The sequence below is a fragment of the Schistocerca piceifrons genome, chromosome 10, assembly GCF_021461385.2.
Source record: "Schistocerca piceifrons isolate TAMUIC-IGC-003096 chromosome 10, iqSchPice1.1, whole genome shotgun sequence".
NCBI classification, from domain to species: domain Eukaryota; kingdom Metazoa; phylum Arthropoda; class Insecta; order Orthoptera; family Acrididae; genus Schistocerca; species Schistocerca piceifrons.
This window is the reverse complement of record NC_060147.1, coordinates 87,979,602-88,005,226: the sequence shown is the minus strand read 5'-3', so window position 1 is coordinate 88,005,226 and position 25,625 is coordinate 87,979,602. Positions and strand designations below refer to the sequence as shown.

Sequence of the window (25,625 nt, the reverse complement as noted above, 5' to 3'; positions counted from 1 at the left end):
AATCCCTACATAATAATGAGGTAAAAATACTTGCAAACTTTAAATATTGTGTCACAATTATTATTTATGGAAATTCCCGTCATTATCATCATATATTTATGTCTACATTCATACTCTGCAAACCACTGTTGTGCATGGCAGAGGGTACTACCCACTGTACCATTTATTACAGCTTCTTCCCATTTCATTCATGTATAGAGTGTGAGAAAAATGATTGTTCAAATGCCTCTTTGTGCACTGTTATTAATCTAATCTTGTTTTCACGATCCTCATAGGAGCAACACTAGGGACTGTGGTATATAAGGTATGATCAAAAAGTAATTGAAGTTTTTGTTTATCTTTAAAGAATCTCTGTTTATTCATCAACATCAACTTTGTCCCCTTCAGAATACTCCACCTCACTTGTGCCACTTCCAATCTTGGAAGTACTTCTGGAACTTACTTTTTATTGTGATATTAAGCTCCTTCAGCAATTCTGCTTTTACCTCACCAATGATGGCAAAATGACAGCCTTTGATGGTTCTCTTTGGCCTTGGAAATAGAAAGAGGTTGTGTGGGGGTTTGTCAAAAATCATGAACATACATTGAGATGTGAGCAGAAGCATTATCGTGATGCAATTTCCACAAGTATTTCTGCCACAGTTCATCTACATCTACATTTATACTCCGCAAGCCACCCAACGGTGTGTGGCGGAGGGCACTTTACGTGCCACTGTCATTACCTCCCTTTCCTGTTCCAGTCGCGTATGGTTCGCGGGAAGAACGACTGCTGGAAAGCCTCTGTGTGCACTCGAATCTCTCTAATTTTACATTCGTGATCTCCTCGGGAGGTATAAGTAAGCGCCTCTGTTGCAGAGTCTGCCACCTGAGTTTGTTAAACATCTCCGTAACGCTATCACGGTTACCAAATAACCCTGTGACGAAACGCGCCGCTCTTCTTTGGATCTTCTCTATCTCCTCCGTCAACCCGATCTGGTACGGATCCCACACTGATGAGCAATACTCAAGTATAGGTCGAACGAGTGTTTTGTAAGCCACCTCCTCTGTTGATGGACTACATTTTCTAAGGACTCTCCCAATGAATCTCAACCTAGTACCCGCCTTACCAACAACTAATTTTATATGATCATTCCACTTCAAATCGTTCCGCATGCATACTCCCAGATATTTTACAGAAGTAACTGCTACCAGTGTTTGTCCCGCTATCATATAATCATACAATAAAGGATCCTTCTTTCTATGTATTCGCAATACATTACATTTGTCTATGTTAAGGGTCAGTTGCCACTCCCTGCACCAAGTGCCTATCCGCTGCAGATCTTCCTGCATTTCACTACAATTTCTAATGCTGCAACTTCTCTGTATACTACAGCATCATCCGCGAAAAGCCGCATGCACCTTTCGACACTATCTACTAGGTCATTTATATATATTGTGAAAAGCAATGGTCCCATAACACTCCCCTGTGGCACGCTAGATGTTACTTTAACGTCTGTAGACGTCTCTCCATTGATAACAACATGCTGTGTTCTGTTTGCTAAAAACTCTTCAATCCAGCCACACAGCTGGTCTGATATTCCATAGGCTCTTACTTTGTTTATCAGGCGACAGTGCGGAACTGTATCGAACGCCTTCTGGAAGTCAAGAAAAATAGCATCTACTTGGGTGCCTGTATCTAATATTTTCTGGGTCTCATGAACAAATAAAGCGAGTTGGGTCTCACACGATCGCTGTTTCCGGAATCAATGTTGATTCCTACATAGTAGATTCTGGGTTTCCAAAAAAGACATGATACTCGAGCAAATAACATGTTCTAAAACTCTACAACAGATCGACGTCAGAGATATAGGTCTATAGTTTTGCGCATCTGCTCGACGACCCTTCTTGAAGACTGGGACTACCTGTGCTCTTTTCCAATCATTTGGAACCTTCCGTTCCTCTAGAGACTTGCGGTACATGGCTGTTAGAAGGGGGGCAAGTTCTTTCGCGTACTCTGTGTAGAATCTAATTGGTATCCCATCAGGTCCAGTGGACTTTCCTCCACTTCAGATTGCTTCACACAAATGGCGCATAACTTCCTAGTAATATTCTTTACTGACCACGCGATCATAAGGCAGGAACTCATAGTACACTGTTTCATTGCAATCGAAGAAACATTCAGGAGAACCTTCACATGTGATTGAACTTTAATTTTTTTCGATCTTGGCTCTTCAGGCAGTTTCCATTGGGATGATTGGGCCTTGGTTTAAATGTCATATCCATATAACCATGTTATAACCTTCTTTATAGGTTCTGACTTGTTGACTTTATTCAGAAATTTCTCAGCAATGTCATCAGCTATCTCTCTGATGGTGATTCAGCCATTTTTCAGAATCAATTTCTTTACTTCTTCCACATTGTCCTCACTAATTGATGTGCTAGGGCATTCAGGGTGGTCATCGTCTTCAACGACATCTTGACCCGCTTTGAAATGTTTATACTACTTGTAAATTCTTGTCCTACTCATAATAGATTCGACACAAGCCACAGTCAACATTTCAAATGCAGTACTGCAATTTATTCCATTTTTCAAGCAAAATTCAATGCAAATTCTTTGCTCAAACTTTTTCAAAATTAAAAATTCACCTTTTTGACTGTCAACAATAAACTAAATATTCAAAACAGCTGAAAAATGCAAACATACATCAGGAACAAATGAACCAAAAGATGAAAAAAAGTTTGAAAATCAGATTATAAGGCCCACAAAATTAAAAAAAAATCCCCTATATGGTAAGCAGCAATCTACCCTTTTCACAATATTGTTGTTATTCCATCCTGGATTCTGCATTATTTCATTACAGCTCATATTCCTACATTCATCACATAAGAGGGTTCTCGGAACTTTGTAAGTAGGCTTTCTTGGGATATTTTGCTTCTACCTTCAAGTGTCTGCTGGTTCAGTTCCTTCAGCATATCTGTAATGCTCATCGGTGCATCAAACAAACCTGAGACCATTCGCACAGTCCTTCTTTGTATACACTAAATACCCCCACTGCCTGTTAGTCCTACCTGGTACAGGTACCAAGTATTTGAGTAATATTCTATCTAGGGTGAGTTGTACAGGTGTCCAATAACCAGTTTCCTTTGCAGAATGTTGCATTTTCCCTACTACTCCACCAATTAAACTAAGACTGGTGCCTGCTTTACCTACAACTGAGCCTATGCGATCATTCTATTTATTTCCCCTACAAATATATGAGTCTTTTAGTGTTTTGAGAGTCAAACCCAGGCCTGGCGAAGTGTGGCTCACGAGCCATTCTCCTCCAGCGAGTGCTTCCACATCCAACTTGACACCTGCAGTGCTGTTACAACCCTGCCACAGCCTATTGTTCACTTGTTTGTCTGCACTGCTACAAATATTTACTCACTTTAATTCTGTTGCTCGGAGCAACAGGTTTGTAAATGTTTAATGACATTAAACAGTGTACTGAGAAAAATGGTAATTTTCAAAAGCACTATCTACATCTACATCTACATTTATACTCCGCAAGCCACCCAACGGTGTGTGGCGGAGGGCACTTTACGTGCCATTGTCATTACCTCCCTTTCCTGTTCCAGTCACCGAGCAAGGTGGCGCAGTGGTTAGCACACTGGACTCGCATTCGGGAGGACGACGGTTCAATCCCGTCTCCGGCCATCCTGATTTAGGTTTTCCGTGATTTCCCTAAATCGCTTCAGGCAAATGCCGGGATGGTTCCTTTGAAAGGGCACAGCCGATTTCCTTCCCCATCCTTCCCTCACCCGAGCTTGCGCTCCGTCTCTAATGACCTCGTTGTCGACGGGACGTTAAACACTAATCTCCTCCTCCTCCTCCTGTTCCAGTCGCGTATGGTTCGCGGGAAGAACGACTGTCTGAAAGCCTCCGTGCGCGCTCTAATCTCTCTAATTTTACATTCGTGATCTCCTCGGGAGGTATAAGTAGGGGGAAGCAATATATTCGATACCTCATCCAGAAACGCACCCTCTCGAAACCTGGCGAGCAAGCTACACCGCGATGCAGAGCGCCTCTCTTGCAGAGTCTGCCACTTGAGTTTATTAAACATCTCTGTAACGCTATCACGGTTACCAAATAACCCTGTGACAAAACGCACCGCTCTTCTTTGGATCTTCTCTATCTACTCCGTCAACCCGATCTGGTACTGGTGTGCTGATAGCACACCAGTTACAATTGATATCAAAAATATCTTCCCTGCTCAATTAAGAACCAGCAGAAAAAAAAGAGTTCAACTTTTCAAAGAACTATTCATCAGGAAGCACTAAATGGAAAAGTGTCAGAATGCTATCAGCAATGAAACATGTAATGAAAATTATGAATATATTATAACACAAGAAAGAAGCAAGTAAAATCTCACTATTCAATCAAAAATTTAAACAGTTTTCAGAAAAATATTTATGCAGAATAAGGAGATACATTTCTTCATCCTGAAATTCACTGGCAAAAAAATATTTAGGCTAGTCTTTTTTTTTCATTTAGAAAAGAACTTTTTAAGTTTTTAGATAAAGATGTAAATTCAGATACAATGAAATTTAAAAATAAACTGAAGGATTCAATTTTTTTAAAATAAGAATCAGCATTTCTAATAGATTTCACAAATAATTTGAATTTTCGTTTGCAAAGAAAGGAACACAAAATTTCTGATATGTTTGTAGATATTAATGGATTAATGTCTAAACTTGTGTTGCTTACACTGCAATGAAACAAGGAAAATGTTTGTCATTTTCTGAGGTAATATGAAATAAAATTTTCAATACTAACTTTTGTTATTGATGTAATCTCTGAGAGTTTCACTGTCATTTCAAAGATTTGAAATCCCTAGAATTGCGTGCTGCCCCCCCTTTCTTTTTCTTTAATAGTGTGTTGAAAATTAGCCTCGGAAGTGTCAGAAGTGAGCTTGAAGAATATTTGTGCAATGTAAAAAATGATCTGTTCTTACTACCCAGACTGGAAAAAGTAGTGCAATTTTTGAATTCATGCTACAAGATTGGTCCCCAAACTCACCAACTTCATTCATGAAATAAAATCATATTTCGGATCAAGATACATATGTGAAAGTACATTAAATCTTCTCAGTGTAGTGCAACGATCAATGAGTTGTCAGAACATCAGCTTTGCTTCCAAAAATGCAATCTGAAATTGATATTGCAGAAGTAGTAAAGACCGAGTTAAACAAATTTGCCCCAGGTATTTAAAAAAATCTCACTAATGCAACTAAAGGTCTGACACATATAACAAAATGAGAATCAAAGTTTTAATAGTTTACATCATATGATGTTTACACGTAAGGAGTAGGTAGGGCCCCATGATGACTGACAGTTGTCCCCTGACATTGGCTGGTGTGGCTGTGGTGAGGCCGTAACAGTACTGCACGAGTTCTGTTGCAGGGGGGAAGAACTTAACAGAGGTGAACTGCCTGCAAACTAAGATTTTCCTGGTCTGACCTAACATGCTACTGATACTTTATTCCAAAGAGGAGGACACATTAGGAATTTTTTAATTTCACAGGTTTTAAAACATCCAATTTTCAAACTTTTTTAATCTTGTCGGTACACATGTTCCTGATGTACATTTGCATTTTCAGCTGTTTTGAATATTTAGTTTATTGTTGACAGTCAAAAAGATTAAACATGTTTTCGAGTGTTCGTGAATTTTTACTTTCAAACAAGCTGGATCAAAGAAAATGCATTACATTTTGCTGCATTTGAAATGTTAAGTGTGGCTTTTGGCACATTTACTGTGAGCAAATTTATAAATGTTTCAAAGAGGATTGCAAAGATGCTTAAGATGACGACTGCCCTGGATGCCCTAGCACATCAATTACTGATGACAATGTGGAAGAAGTAAAGAAAATGGTTCTGGAAAACCATTACACCATCATCAAAGAAGTTGCTGATAATGTCGGCAGTTTCTTTGGCTCATGCAAAGAATTTTTTCTGATGTTTTGGACATGAAACGTGTACCAGCAAAGTTTGTACCAAAACTGTTAATGTTGAGCAAAAATGATCCACACAGACATCACTCAGGAATTGTTAAATGAAGCTGACAACAATCCAGAACCTCTAAAGAAGGTTATAACAGGTGACAAAACATGAACATATGAGTAAGACACTGAAACCAAGGCCAAAGGAAACTGCTTGAAGAGCCAAGATAGAAAAAATTTGCAAGTTTGATTACATGTGGAGGCTGTTTACACTGTTTTCTTCCATTGCAATGGAACAGTGCATTGTTAGTTCCTACCTTATGGTTGTACTGTCAATATGGAATACTACCTGAAAGTTTTGCGCTGTTTGTGTGAAGCAATCTGAAGAAAATGACCAGAATTGTGGCAAAAACACTCAGGGAAATTGCATCATGATAATGCTCCTGCTGACATTTCAACGTGGATTTTTTGGCAAAAATAAAAGTTTTACGTTGCCTCAGCCGCCATATTCACCAGATATGGCCCCCAGTGACTTCTTTCTATACCCGAGGCTGAAAACAACCACGAAAGGACATCATTTTGCCACCAATGATGAGATAAAAACAGAATTGCTGAAATAGCTGAACACCATAATGGAAAGTGAATTCCAGAAGTGTTTCCAAGGTTGGAAAAAGCACTGGCACATGTGTATTATATCTGAGGGGCATTGCTCTGTATGGGACAGATTTGATTTTGGTGAATAAGTAAAGATTCTTTAAAGAAAAAGAAAAACTTCTATTACTTTTACAGTGCACCACTTATGTCTGTTTTCAAGTGGAGGCCACTGTATTATGGGAAGGGGGTGGGGGGTCAGAAGCCAGTAAAATTTCTACATTTTGTGCTAATTGTATTATCTTGTGAGTCAGTCAAGTTTCTTAGTTATAAACTTTGCAAACATCAGAGTTTTATGGAATGTAATTTCATTATCACTATTATATTTATTTCTTCTGAACTGACCTCAGCTGACAAGCTGCTCAAAAACTTCGTGGTTTCATACATACTGCTACTACACAGCAGATTGAACCCCAGATCTCTGAATTTGTAGCTCAACACTTACCCACTCAATCATCAAGTACACATCATCATCATCATCATCATCATCATTATTGTTGTCAATTATTATTATTATTATTATTATTATTATTATTATTATTATTATTACTATTAGTAGTAGTAGTAGTAGTAGTACCAGTAGTAGGAACAGCAGCAGCAACAGTAACAAAGTTTAGAGGTGACTAAATGCAAGATGCAGCAAGCTTGTACAAAAGCTACATGCAATAATGCATAAAGGCATTATGGGCAGCCTAAATAATGGAAACTCACTTCCAATACTGAAGGTGGTTCAGTAGAGACTCAGGGCATACATCTGTGTGTGTGTGTGTGTGTGTGCGTGTGTGTGTGTGTGTGTGTGTGGTGGGGATGAAGAGGGGGGGGGGGGGGGGGGGACGGGAGGGAAATGTCCACAGGCAGGGCAACTGTGACAGAGATAATAAGTGGGAAGTGACCCTGCGCAATTTCTTTCAGGCAGTGTCAAAGACAGGACACAAACCGTACATAAGAAGATGCCAGATGGAACATGTGGCTGCTGTCACATGATTGATTGTGCAGTCTCCAATTAAATCCACTTGCCCAAGAGCAGCTGAACTTAGAACATTAGGAAATGAGACTATAAAACTGATATATAATGTTTGCTACTTGGGCAACAAAAGTAGGGAGGATATACAGAAAAATGCAGACTGGCAGTAGAATAAAAAGTGTTTCTGAAAAAGAGAATTTTTTTTAAACATCTAATATCAATTTAAATGTGAGGAAGTCTTCTTTGGAAGTATTAGTCTGGGGTGAAACACCGATGATAGGCAGCGCAGGTGAGAATAAAATATTTTGAATGTGGTGCTACAGAAAAATGCTGAAGACTGGAGGGGTAGACCTAACAACAAACTAGGAAACTGAATAGAACTGGAGAAAAAAGAAATTTATGGCACAACTTAACTATAAGAAGGCATTAGCTGGCAGGACACATCCTGAGGCATTAAGAAATCATCAATTTTGTATTGGAGGGAAGTGTGGGCACTAAAAATTGTAGAGAGACACATTAAGCAGGTTCAAATTGATGCGGTATTCAGAGACAAAGAGGCTTGCAGAGAACGGAGTAGAACGGAGAGCTGCATCAAACCAGTCTTTGGACTGCAGAATACAACAGCAGCACCAACAACAGTGTAGTCAGGACCAAGTTTATTTCCATGAGAAGTTGATTTAAACGTGGTGCTATGGGACTGCTTCAAGATTAAGTGTGTATTTCAGAATACTGAGAAATTTAATGGACAGTTTACTGACAGAGTATCCACAAATACATGCATCACTGGGCAGCGGTGGCTACTCGGGTGGAAACTGTATGCGACATGTGACTAAAATTTTAGTCTTCTGCCACGAAAAAGGGTCACTGACTAGACTCCATTTTGTCTGTTCCCAGCTGAAAGTGGAACCCGTCTACGTCATTGTTACACTTAATAGTGCTTGGACTCACATTAAGCTTTGTGTTTCAGCTGAATTCACACCAATTTGGCCTTCTTTGCTGTAGCTACGAACGTCAAGCAGTTTAATGCTTGAGACAAGAACTGCAACTTTTTCAGCAGCAAGAATATTGTTTTTTTGGCAATGGCAGTGCTCTTTGGCAATTTTCACGGTATGGGCACTCGGTTGTAGTCTGATGCACTTTTCTTTGCCTAACTCTTTTCCACTAATAATGAAGACATCATCAGAGGCTATAAACATTCAGACAGCAGTGTCAATTTTAGACAGGCTCAATGGTCACATTGTGAAAAGAACAGAGCATTTCCTGAGACCAAGAAGTCTCACAGAATTGGGTTGTGGAGCTCATAGTGTGGCATAGATGGCAATGTTTGCTTTATTCGGCACTAAGACCCACAAATACCTAATAATTACTTTTGGAAGAAATGGCTGCTATGACAAAGAGATAAATATGGTATTATGTTATTAAAGAGCTCAGCTTCTAGTAAAAAAAAGAACCCCCTAAAGGGGAAGTTCTTCTCCATTTGCAAGAAGTCACAGATCAAATCAACAGAGTACTAAGACGAGACAGTACTGATGCAATGGTTAAACAATTAAGAAGTAGGAGTATACATGATGATTCTTATTGATGTTTAAAAATTCCTGAAGCAATGAAGATGATGCTGAGATAAATAATTCCAAAATCGGATGACAAATGTTGAATATGTGATTTCACCAGGTGACATACCTCACCTCATGTGCAAAGGGCTTGTCAATTCTATCCTCGCCAGTAGGGGGCAATTTTACACATCACACTGTTAGGCTACACTGTTTTTGAACATATTTTGTAAATGCAATATGTTGTAAATGTACCGGTTACAAAATATTGTCCTCGCTTTAGCCAAGCAAAAGTGTCCTTCAAAAATGGTTCAAATGGCTCGTAGCACCATGGGACTTAACTTCTGAGGTCATCAGTCCCCTAGAACTTAGAACTATTTAAACCTAACTAACCTAAGGACATCACACACATCCATGCCTAAGGCAGGATTCGAACCAGCGACCGTAGCTGTCGCGCGGTTCCAGACTGTAGTGCCTAGAACTGCTCAGCCACCCCGGCCGGTGCAAAAAAGTGTCCTTATTTTGTATTTATTTCCTTCTGTCCCTCCTTTTTTTGTTTATAGACTTTATTTAGTAAAGAAAACACAGCTCGTTTACTGGTAGCAATGCAATTTGGAAGGTTACACATATTTACTTGTGATGCAATACAGTAGTTTTTATTGCACTCTGCTTAGCAATTAACTGGTGGAGACTACGAGGCCAGTAAATAAAATAATAAATCTTACCTCTATGAAAACACAGAACTGTGTGATGCAGTGCGAAAACTATTGTTCCAGGCACAAGACTCGAGCTCTGAGCCCGATGTGCTAAAGTCTGAGATGAGATGATCAGGTACGAAGGACCAATTGGCCTCTCATCTGGTGACATCAAATGTTTAATATCTGTCATCCAATTTTGGTGTATTTCCCGACATTTGTGACCTCACGTATCTTATATCAAATTACTTGTCTCAGCAACATCACTTCGGGGGTTTTTAAATGTTAATATGAATAAATGTGTATAAAATCTTTTGTACATGAGGTCAAATGTATACTGGAACTACAAATAGAAGCATCAACTCTTGGCTTATGGAAAGCAGGATCAATTGTCATTCATCGATAATACAGTTTTATCAAGTTCTAATCATTACTATGTTAGGATATAAAGAGGCCATAGCAATTCAAAAATAGAATAGTAGTTTAAGCAAGAAGGAGGAGGACTGATATTTGACAAACTGTGGGCCTCAGCACTAAATAATGTGAACACATGTCAGCACAATCCGGAGAGCTTAGGAAGTGGTCCAGAGACATCATGAACCAACCGTTGGATGGATACATGTAAAGAGCTTGGCCTGGTGAACTTGTTTCAGTTTGAAACCGCTACCCAGATCTTTATAGACTCTTATGATGATGTCTCCAGTATTATAAGATGAAGCATTAGGTATAGAAATATACCTCGGACCACAGTGTAATGCCCATAGAACAAAATCACTGATAATGTACATACTGGCCACAAAAGCCCGCAGGGGCCGCGCTCTTTCACTTTTATATACCAGAGGGACTCAGGAAAGAGTTATTGCAGACTGGGGCAGCGAGTTGTTTTGAATGCCATTTTCTGTGTTATTTTGTGTGACGGAAGTCTGTTGCCTCTCCTGATATATTTTACACCGCTACACCAGCTTTGTTTATGTACAAGACTGACATCTATTTTGCCCTGTTCAAAGTTTCCATTATTTAGACACTAAGTGCCTCTGTTGGCAGAACAATGACTATTGTAAACAACAGCAACCTCTCTTGTCCTGCTGTGTCCCACAGCTGCAGGTGTATCCTCTGGCTTCTTCCTTGCGATCTGTACACCTGTGGACAGAGGATAAGATGAAATGCAGAACACAATTCACGTACAAATTATTAGTTTCTAAGTAACAGATAATGCAATGCATTCTGTACTTACTGCTACCAAGGATGGTTGGACACACACACACACACACACACACACACACACACACACACACACACAGAGAGAGAGAGAGAGAGAGAGAGAGAGAGAGAGAGAGAGAGGCATTTATTATGAATATGAAAATGCAGTCTGAACCGTGGCAGCTCATTTTTCATACAATTTCAAGGCTAACTTAAATTGCATGATTAACTGTTACATTATGTTTTGAGCTCTGTAACATAATTTTCAACAACTTCATATCAAAATACTCACTAACATTACATCCATCCATCCACTGACACGAACACATACTGTCAATTAATTTAATCAAAATTAGGTCTTTTCATTTGCAAACAATAGAATAACAAAACAGGTATCAAATATACTGAAATCATAATGTTTGAAACCTGTAACAACTCTGTTTATCATACTGTCAGCCTGCTATGCTGTTGGCTATCACAACACCAACTAATTACCTCACAGTTACTGTATTTCATAAAACCAAACCAGATTAACAATGTAAACAAAGTGTTTATTTGGGCTGCTGTATTCTGCAATGAGATACTGTTCATACTAAAAAAATAATGTACTCATACTTGAAACAGGAAACAAGGTAGGAAAGCTTGGGATATTGAAGTTTCAGAGTAATTAACAAAAATGTAATCAGCATTGTTTACTTGTATAAATTCACTTATTTTCTCATGAAAACAAGAGATATGTAATCGTCTTTGTATCACAATTCAATTGTAACCACTGGATGATAATTATCAAAAACTTGTATAACTGTAATTAGCGAATTTACAACTTGATGTCACAGTACTAACTAATGTTATGTACATCCATTGGTAGGAACACACACTGTTGATTCTTTTAACCAGAATTACGAGTTTTCATTTGTGAACAATAGTGTAAAGAGATCTCGAATACTAACTCAGGGCTTAGCTGACTTAACTTTATTATCTGTTACATTCATTTGGTTAATTAGAATGTGTGTGTGTGTGTGTGTGTGTGTGTGTGTGTGTGTGTGTGTGTGTGTGTGTGGGTGGGTGCGCTTTTGCTAACTGCAAATAACAGTAATTTCAAACTTTGTAACCACTGCTCAATATGTTAACACATGTCCCATTACTAACTTTCTGATAAAGTAGATCAAAAATATGTATATAAATAAGTGAAGTATCTATATGGTTGATGATGAAAATGTGTTAGAAAATAAGGGGGGTAGGGCTTCAGTATGATGTAAGATCTTGACCAGCACTCTGCGGCATAATAAATAGTACGCCTGAGACAATAACTGACCTTTCAGGTGATTTGAGAACCATAGTGTTCCCTAGCACATTTTCACTTAAGAAATTTACATAAAACAACTACTGCAAAGCAACGAAATGAAGGTAGCTTCTGGGCAAGCTTCATTATTTTGAACAAACTGAGTTACAACCACTAGATTTCAAGAACATTTATTTCACCTACCATTGACAAAATTAATATCCTGCAAAGACGTTTACTTTGAACTGTTTTCTATTGACAACATTTACCCCACACAAGGTGGTTACACTGCAAGTCCTCCTCAACTATATGTTTCCTGAAACATTCCAACTTTTTGGAAAAGTTCACTGCACTACTTGTTGCAGTATGGAGTGCTTGTCAGTAATAACAGGCTGAAGGCAGTCAGTGCTACTGTATACAGAGTACCACATGTTGAGTTCTTAATATGAAAATGTGAGCAGCTCATTTTCTGCACTGGCCTTATATGACATCTTTGTTACTGCCAGAAAATAGCTTTCCTCAACATGAAGGTTGGTTTTGATACAATAGTGCTTTACTAGGTATGCTCCAACATTTGAATGGACTCACACAGCCAGTTCTACAGGGTCATAAAGTTAGACATTGTGACAAAGTAAGTGGGTTCTTTTCCCATTATGTTTTCTCCCCGCCCCCCCCTTTCCCCAGATATTTTAGTTAATTAGAATCTGTTGGTTTGACTAGTTTACGTAAACTTTGTAATCACTGTCAACATTGTTACTAAAGTAGAATCCCATATTTTGGCAAGCTAGACAGCATACTTCAACAGCAATTACTGTTGTATCTGAAAGGTCACACCAGAAGAATCTTTCTTCACTATTCAGTTAATCACGAATGTAAAGTTTTAACTGTAACCTGTAAAGCCCCAGCAAACAACAATAATTAAATATAGTTTTAATTCTTGCAATTTAATAAAAGAGAGGCTGCTGGAAGCCAGTTTAGTTAAGTCTGTGGAAAGATATGAAATGAGCCAGATCTGTGCCCAAAATTACTGGACAGACAATTTAGTACAGAATACAAGTCGACCGAGAAACCAAATTTTAGTTTTAGCTTTAAAATTGACTTATTAGCCTTACACTTTCAAAAAGCCTTTCATCTCCATTTCAACCCCTTAGGAGTGCAATTTCAAACATTCCCTTCATAAACAATGCCCACCATGTAAGCTCCACACTGTCTCCAAATTTCAAGTTTCTATCCTTAACAGTATGGGTTGGGTGAGGATGGATCACTGAATCAGTCTGGCCCTATTTCACTACTTTAGGGGATGAATTTCCAAGAACAGACAAACAGAAATTTTTCATGGATTTTTCGACTTCTAACCGAGAAGCCAAATACCAATTTTCAAAGACTTCAGTTTAAAAATGTTTTCAAATGAAATATTTTCATAAGACAGTTCGACCCTTAGCGGCTGCATTTACAAAAACAGTGACATACATACCTTTTTATTTCTAACAGAGAAGCCAAATACAAATTTTCATAGTTTTAGCTTCAAAAATACTTGTATAATTAAATATACCTAAAAACAAAGATGATGTGACTTACCAAACGAAAGTGCTGGCAGGTCGATAGACACACAAACAAACACAAACCTACACACAAAATTCAAGCTTTCGCAACCAATGGTTGTTTCGTCAGGAAAGAGGGAAGGAGAGGGAAAGATGAAAGGATGTGGGTTTTAAGGGAGAGGGTAAGGAGTCATTCCAATACCGGGAGCGGAAAGACTTACCTTGGGGGAAAAAAGAACAGGTATCACTCGCACACACACACACACACACACACACACACACACACACACACACACACACACACACCCATCTGCACATACACAGACACAAGCAGACATTTGTAAAGGCAAAGAGTTCGGGCAGATATGTCAGTCAAAGACATATCTGCCCGAACTCATTGCCTTTACAAATGCCTGCTTGTGTCTGTGCGGATGGATGTGTGCGCGCGTGTGTGTGTGTGTGTGTGTGTGTGTGTGTGTGTGTGTGTGTGTGCGCGAGTGATACCTGTCCTTTTAAAACCCGCATCCTTTCATCTTTCCCTCTCCTTCCCTCTTTCCTGACGAAGCAACCATTGGTTGCGAAAGCTTGAATTTTGTGTGTATGTTTGTGTTTGTTTGTGTGTCTATCAACCTGCCAGCACTTTCGTTTGGTAAGTCACATCATCTTTGTTTTTGCATATATTTTTCCCACGTGGAATGTTTCCCTCTATTATATTCATATGTGTAATTAAATATATTCACAAAAATTTTCACCCCCACTGGGACTGAATTTCCAAAAATAGTGAAACCACATTTTTTTTTTTTTTTTTTTTTTTTTTTTAATTTGTAACTGAGAAGTCACATACCAGCATTCATAGTTGTAGATTTAAAAATACTTGAATAGTTCTTTAACAATGACATATTTTCAAAAAGAAATTTCACTCTTTACTTCATCCCCATAGGGGTAAAATTTTCAAAAATTACTGAAACACATGTTTATTTATCTCTAACTGAGAAACCAAATGCCAATTTTCATAGGTGTAGCTTCAAGATTGCCTCAATAGTGTAATTTTGAAAAAAACTTCATCCTGTACTTCACCCCCTTAGGGATGAAATAGCAAAAACTCCCTTTTAAACAACACCTACAGTAGAAGATCAACGCCTTCTGCAAATTTCAAGTTCCCATCCTTTTTTGGTTTGGGCTGGGCGATTACGAGCCAATGAATCAGTCAGTTGGTACACTGCCTTTTATAACTTATTATTATTATCATCACTATCATCATCAGAGTCTCAAGATAAAGGGGCAAAATTAATTATCTATTAAAAATAATTTGGTTTTGTGGCCAAAACACAATTGAATCCTTTTGTTTCTACCACTCAGAAAATTTCATTTTACCACTCAGGTGGGGATTACCCCCAGGTTGGGAACCATTGCCTTAGGGAATTGCACACCAAGGATGGGTGCACACAGAGTGTATACATGAGGCCTCAAATATGTCGAAGATGGCGACCTAGTAGCCACAGAGGAAACAAGGTATAACCAACTCCAGATCGTGGCACACAATGGGACAAATGATATCTGTCACCTGGGTTCCGAGGTATTAGCTGTATCATTCCAGTGAATGGCAGAGAAGGTCCAAAAGACCAGTCTTGCTCACAGAGTTGCAACATAGCTCACAATCTGCAGCACTGTCTTCCGACTGACAGGGTCTTCTGGTTCTGAGCCAAGCAGAGAGCTAAAAACTGAGTCTGCAAAGGTTCTGCGACAAGGTAGGCTGTGACTTCCTAGGCTTGCACCATAAGGTTGAAAATTTTAAAGTAGTCCTGAATAGGTCATGTGTACACATCAGAGACTGCTACCCAGGTAGTAGATTGTGTAACAGGTGTACATAAAGGCTTTTTATATTAGGCGGCTCTTCATCCACTAACGAAAACAATAGCTATACGAAATCCAGAAGTGTGAGTATAAGATCCAAAGAAATGTCCCCCACAGAGATCACTACTAAAATCCTACTGCTTAACTGCTGAAGCAATCACAGCAAAGTGCCAGAGATTGATGTGATCCTCAAAAGTACTGAAGGTCACAAAATACTTGGTACAGAAGGTGTGTTAAAATCTGAAACCGAAAGCAGTGTGATTTTTGGTTTAAATCTAAGTGTGTAATGAAAACGTAATTTAATGGTAAATGGAGCTGGTGTATTCGTCACAGTAGGCAAGGAATTCAAATCCATTAAGATAAAAACTGAAACTGGATGTGAAACTGACTGGGCGAAACTGAGTATCAAGGGCAGGCATAAACTTATAACCGGATCCTTCTATCCACCACCGAACTCACTTCCAAATATAACTGAAAACAGAGAAAATCTAGTACGCAACTTCCTCAATGACCTGGTGATTATCAGAGGAAACTTTAATCATCCAACAATCAATTGAGAAAATTACATTTGTGTAAATGGTGGGCATGAAATAATACATGTTTTCCCTGAAAACTATTTGGCACAAGTGTCAGAAAGTCCAATCACGATGGAAATATATTAGGTGTAATGATGATGAATAGATCAGACATTTTTGAGGATGTCCATGTCGAAGCCTATCAGTGACAATGAGGCAGCTGTGGCAACAATGATTCCCACACTACAGGGGCCAACTAAAACAGGTAGAGAGATTTATATGATCAGTAAACTACACAGAGGCAGCAGTGTCATTTCTCAATGAAAAACTTGAAACACCGAGCTACAGACTGGAGCATGCAGAGGAAATCTGGTTTAAGTTTAAAAGAGTAGTCTTTCGTACACTGTTCAGATATGCACATAGGAAAACAGGTCGTTACGGGAGGAGGTGGGGGATTCTTCTGGTAGTCACTGCAAAAAAAGTTTTTAAAGAAACAGAAGCCACTGCATAACAGGTGTAGAGTGAAGCATAATATGGCTATAGCTACAGAGATTCTGAATGAAGCATGTTTAAATATCAAGAAGGCAATGCATGAAACCTTCAATGAATATTTTAGCAGAATCTTATTGAAAACTCTCACACAACGCCCAAAGAAACTGTTCATTCGCAAAGACTGTCCATGGCATCAAAGTTAATATCTCAATGCTCAGTGGACAACACAAGAACTGTAACTGAGGGTAGCAAAGCAAATACAGAGATGCTGAATTGCATTTTAAATGTTCCTTTACAAAGAAAGAGTCAGAGATTTTGCCCCAGTTTAATTCACACGTCTTTGGGAAGATGAGTAAAATAGATATTATTATCAGTGGCACTGAGAATCAGTTGAAATTACAAACACTTAGCAGCAAAGTTCCATGGTCTGGTGGAATCCATATTAGATTCTATGCAGAATTTGTGGTCGAGTTAGTCCTTTTTTAAATGATAATATACTGCAGAATGCTTGAACTGTCCAGTAGTTGGAAGAAAGCATACATCGCATCCATCTACAAGAAGGGTACCAGAAGCAATCCACAAAACTACCATCTATTATCCCTGTTCACACACCTGCTGTAGAGTCTAATGAGGTATCTTGAACACTATGACCAACTTCATGCCAATTACATGGATTCCAAAAAAATGTTGGTGCTACAAAAAACAACTTGGGATTTTCTTACATGAAATCCTGAAAGTATGCAGATGGCTACAGTATTTCTTGACTTCTACAACTACACCTTTACTCTGCAAATCACTATGAAGTGCATGGCAGAGGGTATGTCCCATTGTACAAGTTATTAGCGTTTCTTCCTGTTCCATTCATGGAAGGAATGATTGTTTAAATGTCCCAGTGTGCGCTTGAATTGATCTAATCTTGCCCTCATGATCATAATAAGAATGATACATAGAGACTGCAGCATTTTCCTAGTCATCATTCAAAGCCGGTTCTTCAAACTTTGTTACTAGACTCGATCATGATAGTTTGAGTCTGCCAGTTCAGTTTCTTCAGCATCTCTGTGGCACTCTCCTGCAGTTCAAACAAACCTGTGACTATTAGTGCTGCCCCTCTCTGTATACGTTCAGTATCTCCTGTCCTATTTGGTAGCAATCCCATAAACTTGAGCAATATCCTAGACAGGCTCACACTAGTGATCTGTAAGCAATCTGCAAGGCTGACTGCATTTCTGCAGTATTCTACCAATAAACCGAAGTCGACTACTCACTTTACCTACAACTGAGCCCGTATGATCATTCCATTTCACATCTCCATAAAGTATTACACCCAAGTATTTGTATGAGACGGTCAATTCGAAACATGACTAATTGATATTATGATCATAAGATACTAGGTTTTTTCAGTTTGTGAATACAATTTTACATTCCTGAACATTTAATGCAAGCTGCCAATCCTTGCACCACTTTGAAGTCTTATCAATATCTGACTGAATGTTCATGCACCTTCTTTTTGACGGTACTTCATTATAGATAACTGCATCATCTACAAAAAGTCTGAGGTTACTATTAATATCATCTGCAAGGTCATTAATTTACAACATGACCAGTAACAATCCCAATACACTTCCCTGGGACACATCCGAAGTTACTTCTACAACTGATGATGACTCTCCAAGATAACATGCTGATCACCTCTACCAAAAAGTCATTAATCCAGTCATACATTTCACCTGATAACCGATATGTACACACTTTTGACAACAAGCATAGGTGTGGCAATGAGTAAAATGCTTTTCAAAAATCGAAAAATACTGCACCTACCTGCTTGCCTTGATCCAAAGCATTCATTATGTCATGTGAGAAAAGTGCGAGTTGCTTTTTACATCATCAAAGTTTTCAGAATTCATGTGGGTTGGCATATGTTTGAGCTCAGAATACATTCTAAGATTCTACAACAAATCAATCTCAAGGATACTGCATGGAAATTTTATGGATCACTTCTTGTAAATGGGTGACTTGCACTTTCTTCCAGCTACTGCGCATGGTTTTCTGTTTGAGAAACCCACGACAAATTATAGTTAGAAGAGTGACTAACTCAGCTGCAACTTCAGTACAGAATTCAATGGCGATTCCACTGGGCCCTGGAACATTGTTCAGTTTTAACGATTTTAGCTATTTCTCAACATCACTGACACTAACACTTATTTCAAACACCTTTAAAGTGCTACGAGAATTACAGTGTGGCAATTTTCCTTCATAAAGAAACGTCTGAAAGCGGAGTTAGGCATTTCAGTTTTTACAAAATTGTTACGGCGTTTGTGGCCACTTGTTGACAAACTGCCTGTTGGCTTCTGTCTCAGGTTCTTCAGGTGACATTTGTCTGATGATTTTTCTGATGTTTTACCAGCGTAAGTCGCTGGCATTGTCAAAGCTTTGCCTTCTATTGCTGGTAATGGACTGGAGCTCGTAGCCACAGGCTACATGTACCTGCTGCGCCAACGTCCAAGGGCTTCTCCGCAGTCATTTCCAGTGCGGTTCTCCTCTTGCTACCTGCAATAGTCGTTCGTTCCAGCGTGAGAAGCCAGGATCTGTTTACCTTGAGGCTTTCTTCTTTCTTGTTGAACCTATTCTCGTGTTTATGTATTTCTATAGTTTCTCTGAACAAGTGACTGTGATAGCTCTTCTCTACAGCCAGAACTTCCGTGTTGGCAAATTTTACTATGTGGTCAGTCTTGTACAGTGCATGCTCTGCCACAGCCAATTTCTCCACCTGCCCCTACCTGCAACTGTGATCCCAGTCATTCCAACATAAACTTTTCTGCATGTGCATGGTATGTGGTATATTTCCAACATTGCAAGTGGGTCCCTTTTCTCCTTTGCCAATCTGAGACACTCTTTGATCTTCATTGTAAATAGTCTTCACACTGTGTTTGCGCATTATATGGCTGAGTCTGTTCATCACACTGGGAATGAATGGCAGTTCGGCCGTACCTGACATTCCTTTTTCTGATGTATCACTTTGCCGAGTGTTCGACTCTGTTATTCTTCTAATATAACTTGTGGAGTATGCATTGCTTCTCACAACACTTTCCTGGTGTTGCAATTCATGTCTGAGGTGCTGTGGCCCACATATTTGTCTTGCTCGCATCACGGATATATCAATCATTCCTCTTTTCTGGCTCAGGTGGTCATTTCAAAGTTTTTGCAGATATCAGCCAACGTGTGTTGGTTTTTGATAGATGCTGTGTCCCAGGTTTTCATCATCCCCTGTGACCGCACATCTAAAAATGGTAGTTTTTGTTCTTTTCTACTTCCCTGGCAAATTTTACGTTGGCATGGAGGCTGTTCATGTGTCTTAGAGTGTCACCGAGCTGTTCCTCACCATGGCTACACACAATGAAGGCTCGATATGTTCCAAGAAGAAGTTGGCTATCGCTGGACTAAGAGGACTACCCATGGTGATGACTTCCAGCTATTCGTAGAAGTTGCCACCCCACGAGAAATATGTCATGATGAGACATGCATGAAAGATGTGGGTGATGTCTTGCAGGAAAGTGGAACCGGTGTGTTTCTGAGCATCATTGAGTGGTACTTTTGTAAACAAAGAAACGACATCAAAGCTGACCAGGTGTTGTTTGGTGCAAGTTTTAGTTTCTTCAGCTTCTCAATGAAATGTCCCGAGTCCTTTACATACGTGTCACTATTGCCCACGTGCGGCTGGGGCAGGGAGGCCAAGTATTTTGCCAGTTTATACAACAGTGAGCCAGGACCATTATTCTTACGGACCTTTGGTAATCCATACAGCCAAGATGTCAAATCACCACCCGATCCAGAAATGCACTCTGTCTTCGGGCCACAAGTGGCCCATCGGGACCATCCAACCACCATCTCATCCTCAGCTGAGGATGCGGATAGGAGGGGCCTATGGTCAGCACACTGCTCTCCTGGTTGTTATGATGCTTTTCTTTGACCGAAGCCGCTACTATTCGGTCGAGTAGCTCCTCAATTGGCATCACGAGGCTGAGTGCACCCCAAAAAATGGCAACAGCGCATGGTGGCCCAGATGGTCACCCACCCAAGAGCCGGCCATGCCCGACAGCACTTAACTTTGGTGATCTGACGGGAACCGGTGTATCCACTGCGGCAAGGAACATTGCCCAGATCCAGAAAAGAGGCATGATTAATATATTCATAACGCGAGCAAGATGAAAATGTGAGCTGTAACACCTCACATGCAAAATGCGTCACCTGGAAAGTGTTCTAAGCAGCAATGGATACAACAGAAGTTATATTAGAAGTATAACAGAGTCAAACATTCAGCGAACTGACACATTAGAAAAAGGAATGTTGGGTATGGCCTTTCTGCCATATATTTCCAGTGTGACAGACAGAATCAGCTGTATATTGTGCAAACACAGTGTAAAGACTATTTACAATCGGACAAGAGAGATCAAAGAGTGTCTCAGATCAGCAAAGGAAAAGAGGGACCCCACCTGCAGTGTCGGGCATATACCGCATACCGTGCACATGTGGAAAAGTTTGCGTTGGAATGACTGGATGAACAATCAATACCAGGTTCACAGAACATAAGAGACATTGTAGGTTGGGGCAGGTGGAGAAATCAGCTGTGGCAGAGCACATGCTGAGCGAGACCAACCACACAGTAAAACTTGCCGACATGGAAGTCCTGGATGTAGAGAAGAGCGAAATACACAAACACAAGAATAGCTTCAACAAGAAAGAAGAAAGCCTCAGGGTAAACAGATCCTGGCTTCCCGTGCTGCAGTGAACGACTGTTGCAGGTGGCAAGAGGAGAACCACACCGGGAATGACCGCAGAGAAGCCCTTGGACATTGGCGCGCCAGGTACATAAGGTCTGCAGCCACGAGCACCAGCAATGGAGGGTGAAGCTTTGACAATGCCAGTCACTCATACTGGCGAAACACAAGAAAAATCATGACACGAACATCGGCTGAAGAACCCGAGGCAGAAGCCAACAGGCAGTTTGTCATTTCAGATTTTGCTTTGCTACCCTCAATTTCATTTCCTGTCTCATTCATGAATGACTGGACACTAATTAGGGTGCCACTGACAGCCTTTACTTACAGCCAGAATTTCTTTGGATTTTGTGAAAGATCAATTGACAATACGAGTATTCTGCTATGGTAGTCACCAAAGGCCTCAAGCATTGTCCTCTTGAGAGCCAAACACGTTTCATTCAGCATCTCTCTATCTAGAGTCCTAAGCTTTGTTTTACACCTATTATGCTGTAGTCTGTTTCTTCAGATGTTTCTTTACAGTATCTGTATCCCATGGAGGCTCCCTCCCATTATGAACTGTTCTACAGGGTAAATACCTATGCAGTGCAAGGTCAACTATTATTTGAAACTTGAGTCATATACAGTTCCTCTACATGTAACTGCCCTGTGCTGCAAGTTTCAAGTTTCTCATTCAGATATGATGCTAGTGCCTTTTTATTTACTTTACTGATAATATAAATTTTCTACTTGTTCTAGTTGGCCTTTGATAATCATTGCTGTCATAACAGTGTCATGGTCACTAATATCAGTTTCAATGTGGACATCCTCAAAGAGACGAAATAAGTCTCGGGTGAACAGCCTGGTGTGAGTGTACAAAGGACACAATATTTCAGCTATTGACCTTGTTGCCATCATCAGGTATGCTGATGTACCACCAAGGGATGGCAGGCATGAGGTATATATCAGACTCCCCTTCCCCCTCCCTCGGGTGCACCCTCTGCCGTCCGTGCTGCAGGCACTCTCTTGGCCGTCCGTGCCGGGGTTTGACGCCCGACTAGTGGCCCAGCATCTGGGTGTTCCCTTGTAGGTCCGCGGACAGGGAGGTTTGCCGGTGGCGTTTCGGAGGTACCTCCCCCTGTCCTCGAAGTCAGTACATTCTGGTATATTTCTATCTTTTCCTTAATCCAGGTAATGGCTGGTTCCCAAGCTTGGTTAAGGGAATAGCCACTGACACAATTCAGTTCAGGTTTTCTTACTCTGATCTCTATAGCTTCTTTGATGATGCAGTACCAATACTTCGAAGTCTGTGTTAGGACTTTGGTCTTGTCATAATCCATGCCGTGAAGTTCTGACAGGTAATGCTCGGTGATTGCAGACTTATTAGGCTGTTGCAAAGTCGTGTGCCGTTGGTGTTCACGGCATCGGTCTTCAATGGTGCGAATTGTCTGACCTATGTATTCCTTACCGCAATGGCACGGTTTTCTGTAAACCCTTGTCCTTAACACTGCTGAGAATTGCTCTGGTTTTAGTTGGAAGGCAGAAGACGGTTTTTACTTGATATTTGCATCAAATGCATCCAACTTTTCCCGATAAGGCCCCACAAAATCGAATATATGCCATGGCCGTGTTTTCCTCAGGTTCTTCATGTGTTTCTGCCGGTTGTGTTGTGAGTGTCAGGCAAAGGGCATTCAGAATTTGCCTTTCCTTATAACCGTTCCTTAGAAACACGGACTTCAGATGGGCCAATTCTTGTTGGAGACTGTCCTCCTCACAGAGGGTACGAGCTCTGTGTACAAGAGTTTTCAGCACGCCATTCTTCTGAGCAGGATGGTGGCAGCTATCCGCATGTAGGTATAAGTGAGTGTGAGTTTTCTTTCTACACATGCTGTGCCCCAACTTGCCGTCATCTCGACTTTTGACGAGAACATCCAAGAATGGGAGCATCCCATCTGATTCTACCTCCATGGTGAACTTGATATTCTCATGTCTTGAGTTGAAATGTGTGAGAAATTCCATCAGCTTGTCTCTTCCATGTGTCAAAATATCAAACATGTCATCCACATATCTGAAGAAACAGGTAGGTTTTAGATGCGCTGACTCCAAGGCTTCTTCCTTGAAATGTTCCATGTACATGTTAGCGACGACGGGAGAGAGAGGACTCCCCATAGCAACACCTTTGGTCTGTTCATAGTAGTCACCATCAAATAGAAAATATGTTGACGTTGGAACATGTCTGAACAGATCGGTGGTTTTCTCATCAAATTTCTGGCCGAAGAGTTCCAGAGATTCAGGTAGCAGAACCCTAGTAAATAAGGAAACCACGTTGAAGCTCACAAGTACGTCAGATTCCTTAATCGTGACGTGGTTGATGTGTCCCAAGAAATCTGAAGAGCTAAGGATGTGGTGTGGGCATGTCCCCATGTGAGGGCTGAGCAGCTCCTTGAGGTACTTGGTTAGAGGATACATCGGGCACCAATATTGCTGACAATAGGACATCATGGGATGTGTTCCTTGTGGACTTTCGGTAAGCCGTACAGCCTCAGAGGAACAGGGGTCCTGGGTCATAACTTCCTTGTGGCCTCCTCAGGGAAGCTGGAATCTTTGAGAAGTGCCAAAGTTTTCCTTCCAACCATCTTGGTAGGATCGGTGTCAATCTTGTGGTATGTGGTGTCATCTAGCAGGTCCCGCATGTTCATGGTGTAATCCTGGTGGGACAAGATTACCACAGCATTATCCTTGTCTGCTGGTAAGACCACTATATCTGGATCTTCTCTTAGCTTCCGGATGGCTGCCCTCTCTTTTTTGGAAATATTCGGTTTCATAGGTCTAGTTCTAATCATTACCCTGCAGGTTTCATGACGCACCTCTCTGCTGCCTCAGGTGGGAGTCGAGCCACTGTCTGGTCAACTGCACTGATGATGGGTACATCTTTAGGTGTCGGAGCAAAGTTCAATCCTTTCTTGAGAACCGAGATCGCATCATTATCCAGTTCTATGTTCATGAGATTGATAATGGTCTTCCCCTTATCTTCAGAGGGCCGTTTCTCCGATATACAGTCGAATTTGGATGTCTGTCGCTGTGTGAACTTCTTTTGGGCACAGTCCACTGTGGCCCATGTGACAGCGTCAGCCCAATCCCAGGTGCAGGAATTGAAGCAGTTGGCAAGTTGTAGATATAGCTGGAAAAGTTCTTTATTGGTGGTGTCCAGACACCACCGAGTATAGCAAACTCTCTCTCGTACCAAAGCTAAGCTGGCACGTTTCTTGATTTTTCGGGTTGCTGCTGAGTCAATGTGCTGCTTTACCTTAGCGGATGGCCAAGAGGATGCCTGCGGCGCAGACGATGGAGGGAGCGCCCGAGGGAGGGGAGAGGGGGAATCTGATACATACCTCACGCCTGCTGTCCCTTGGCAGTACATCAGCACACCTAATGACAGCAACAAGGTCGATTGCCAAAATATTGTGTCCTTTGTACACTCAAGCCAGGCTGTTCACCTGAGATTTATTTCATCATGCAATACGCCTGGAGAAATTGAAGAATCACATCCTCAAAGAGGTTTATTTATCACCATTAGATCCAATATATTTCCATCACAAGTGGGGTTCTTAACTATCTGTTCTAGGTAGTTTTCAGAGAAGGCATTTAGTAATGTTCCACAGGATGTCTTATCGTGTCCACCACTAACAAAACTTGAATGTTGGCTAGTTAAAGTCTCCATCAATGTTTACACTACGATTAGGAAACATGCACACGAGGAAAATGAGATTTTCTCTGAAATTTTCAATTACATTTGGAAGTGAGTCTGAGGGCAACAGAAGGATCCAAATGTCTTTTTATGCCCACCCGATACCGAGGCCTGTCCAAACAATCACGCATGCAGCTTCAATTTCTGTCTTATTGGATTTGAGTTTCTTGTCTACTGCAACAACTACACCACCTTCATTTCCTTTTAGCCTATGCTTTCGATACACATGAAAGCATTTGGGAAAAAAAGAAAAACATTTGACTTTGTAGGACAACAACAATTATTAACAAAATTTCAATTATATGGGATATCAAATAAAATTTGTGACTGGACTGAGAACTCCATCCTAAGGAGGATGTAGCATGTTATCTTGGATGGTGAGTACTTAAGTAAATTTATGTGTACTCCATGGAAATGTTTGG

General features: G+C 40.4%; 1 protein-coding gene across 1 annotated transcript in view; it reads right to left on the bottom strand.

Moving 5' to 3' along the window:
• LOC124718798 (ras-related protein Rab-27A) overlaps window positions 1-25,625 on the bottom strand; it is a 72,903-nt gene that overhangs the window by 45,435 nt on the left and 1,843 nt on the right. The window contains exon 3 of the mRNA XM_047244411.1: window positions 10,890-10,957. Within this exon, the coding sequence (XP_047100367.1) occupies window positions 10,890-10,957 (68 nt within the window). The remainder of the gene's footprint in view (window positions 1-10,889; window positions 10,958-25,625) is intronic.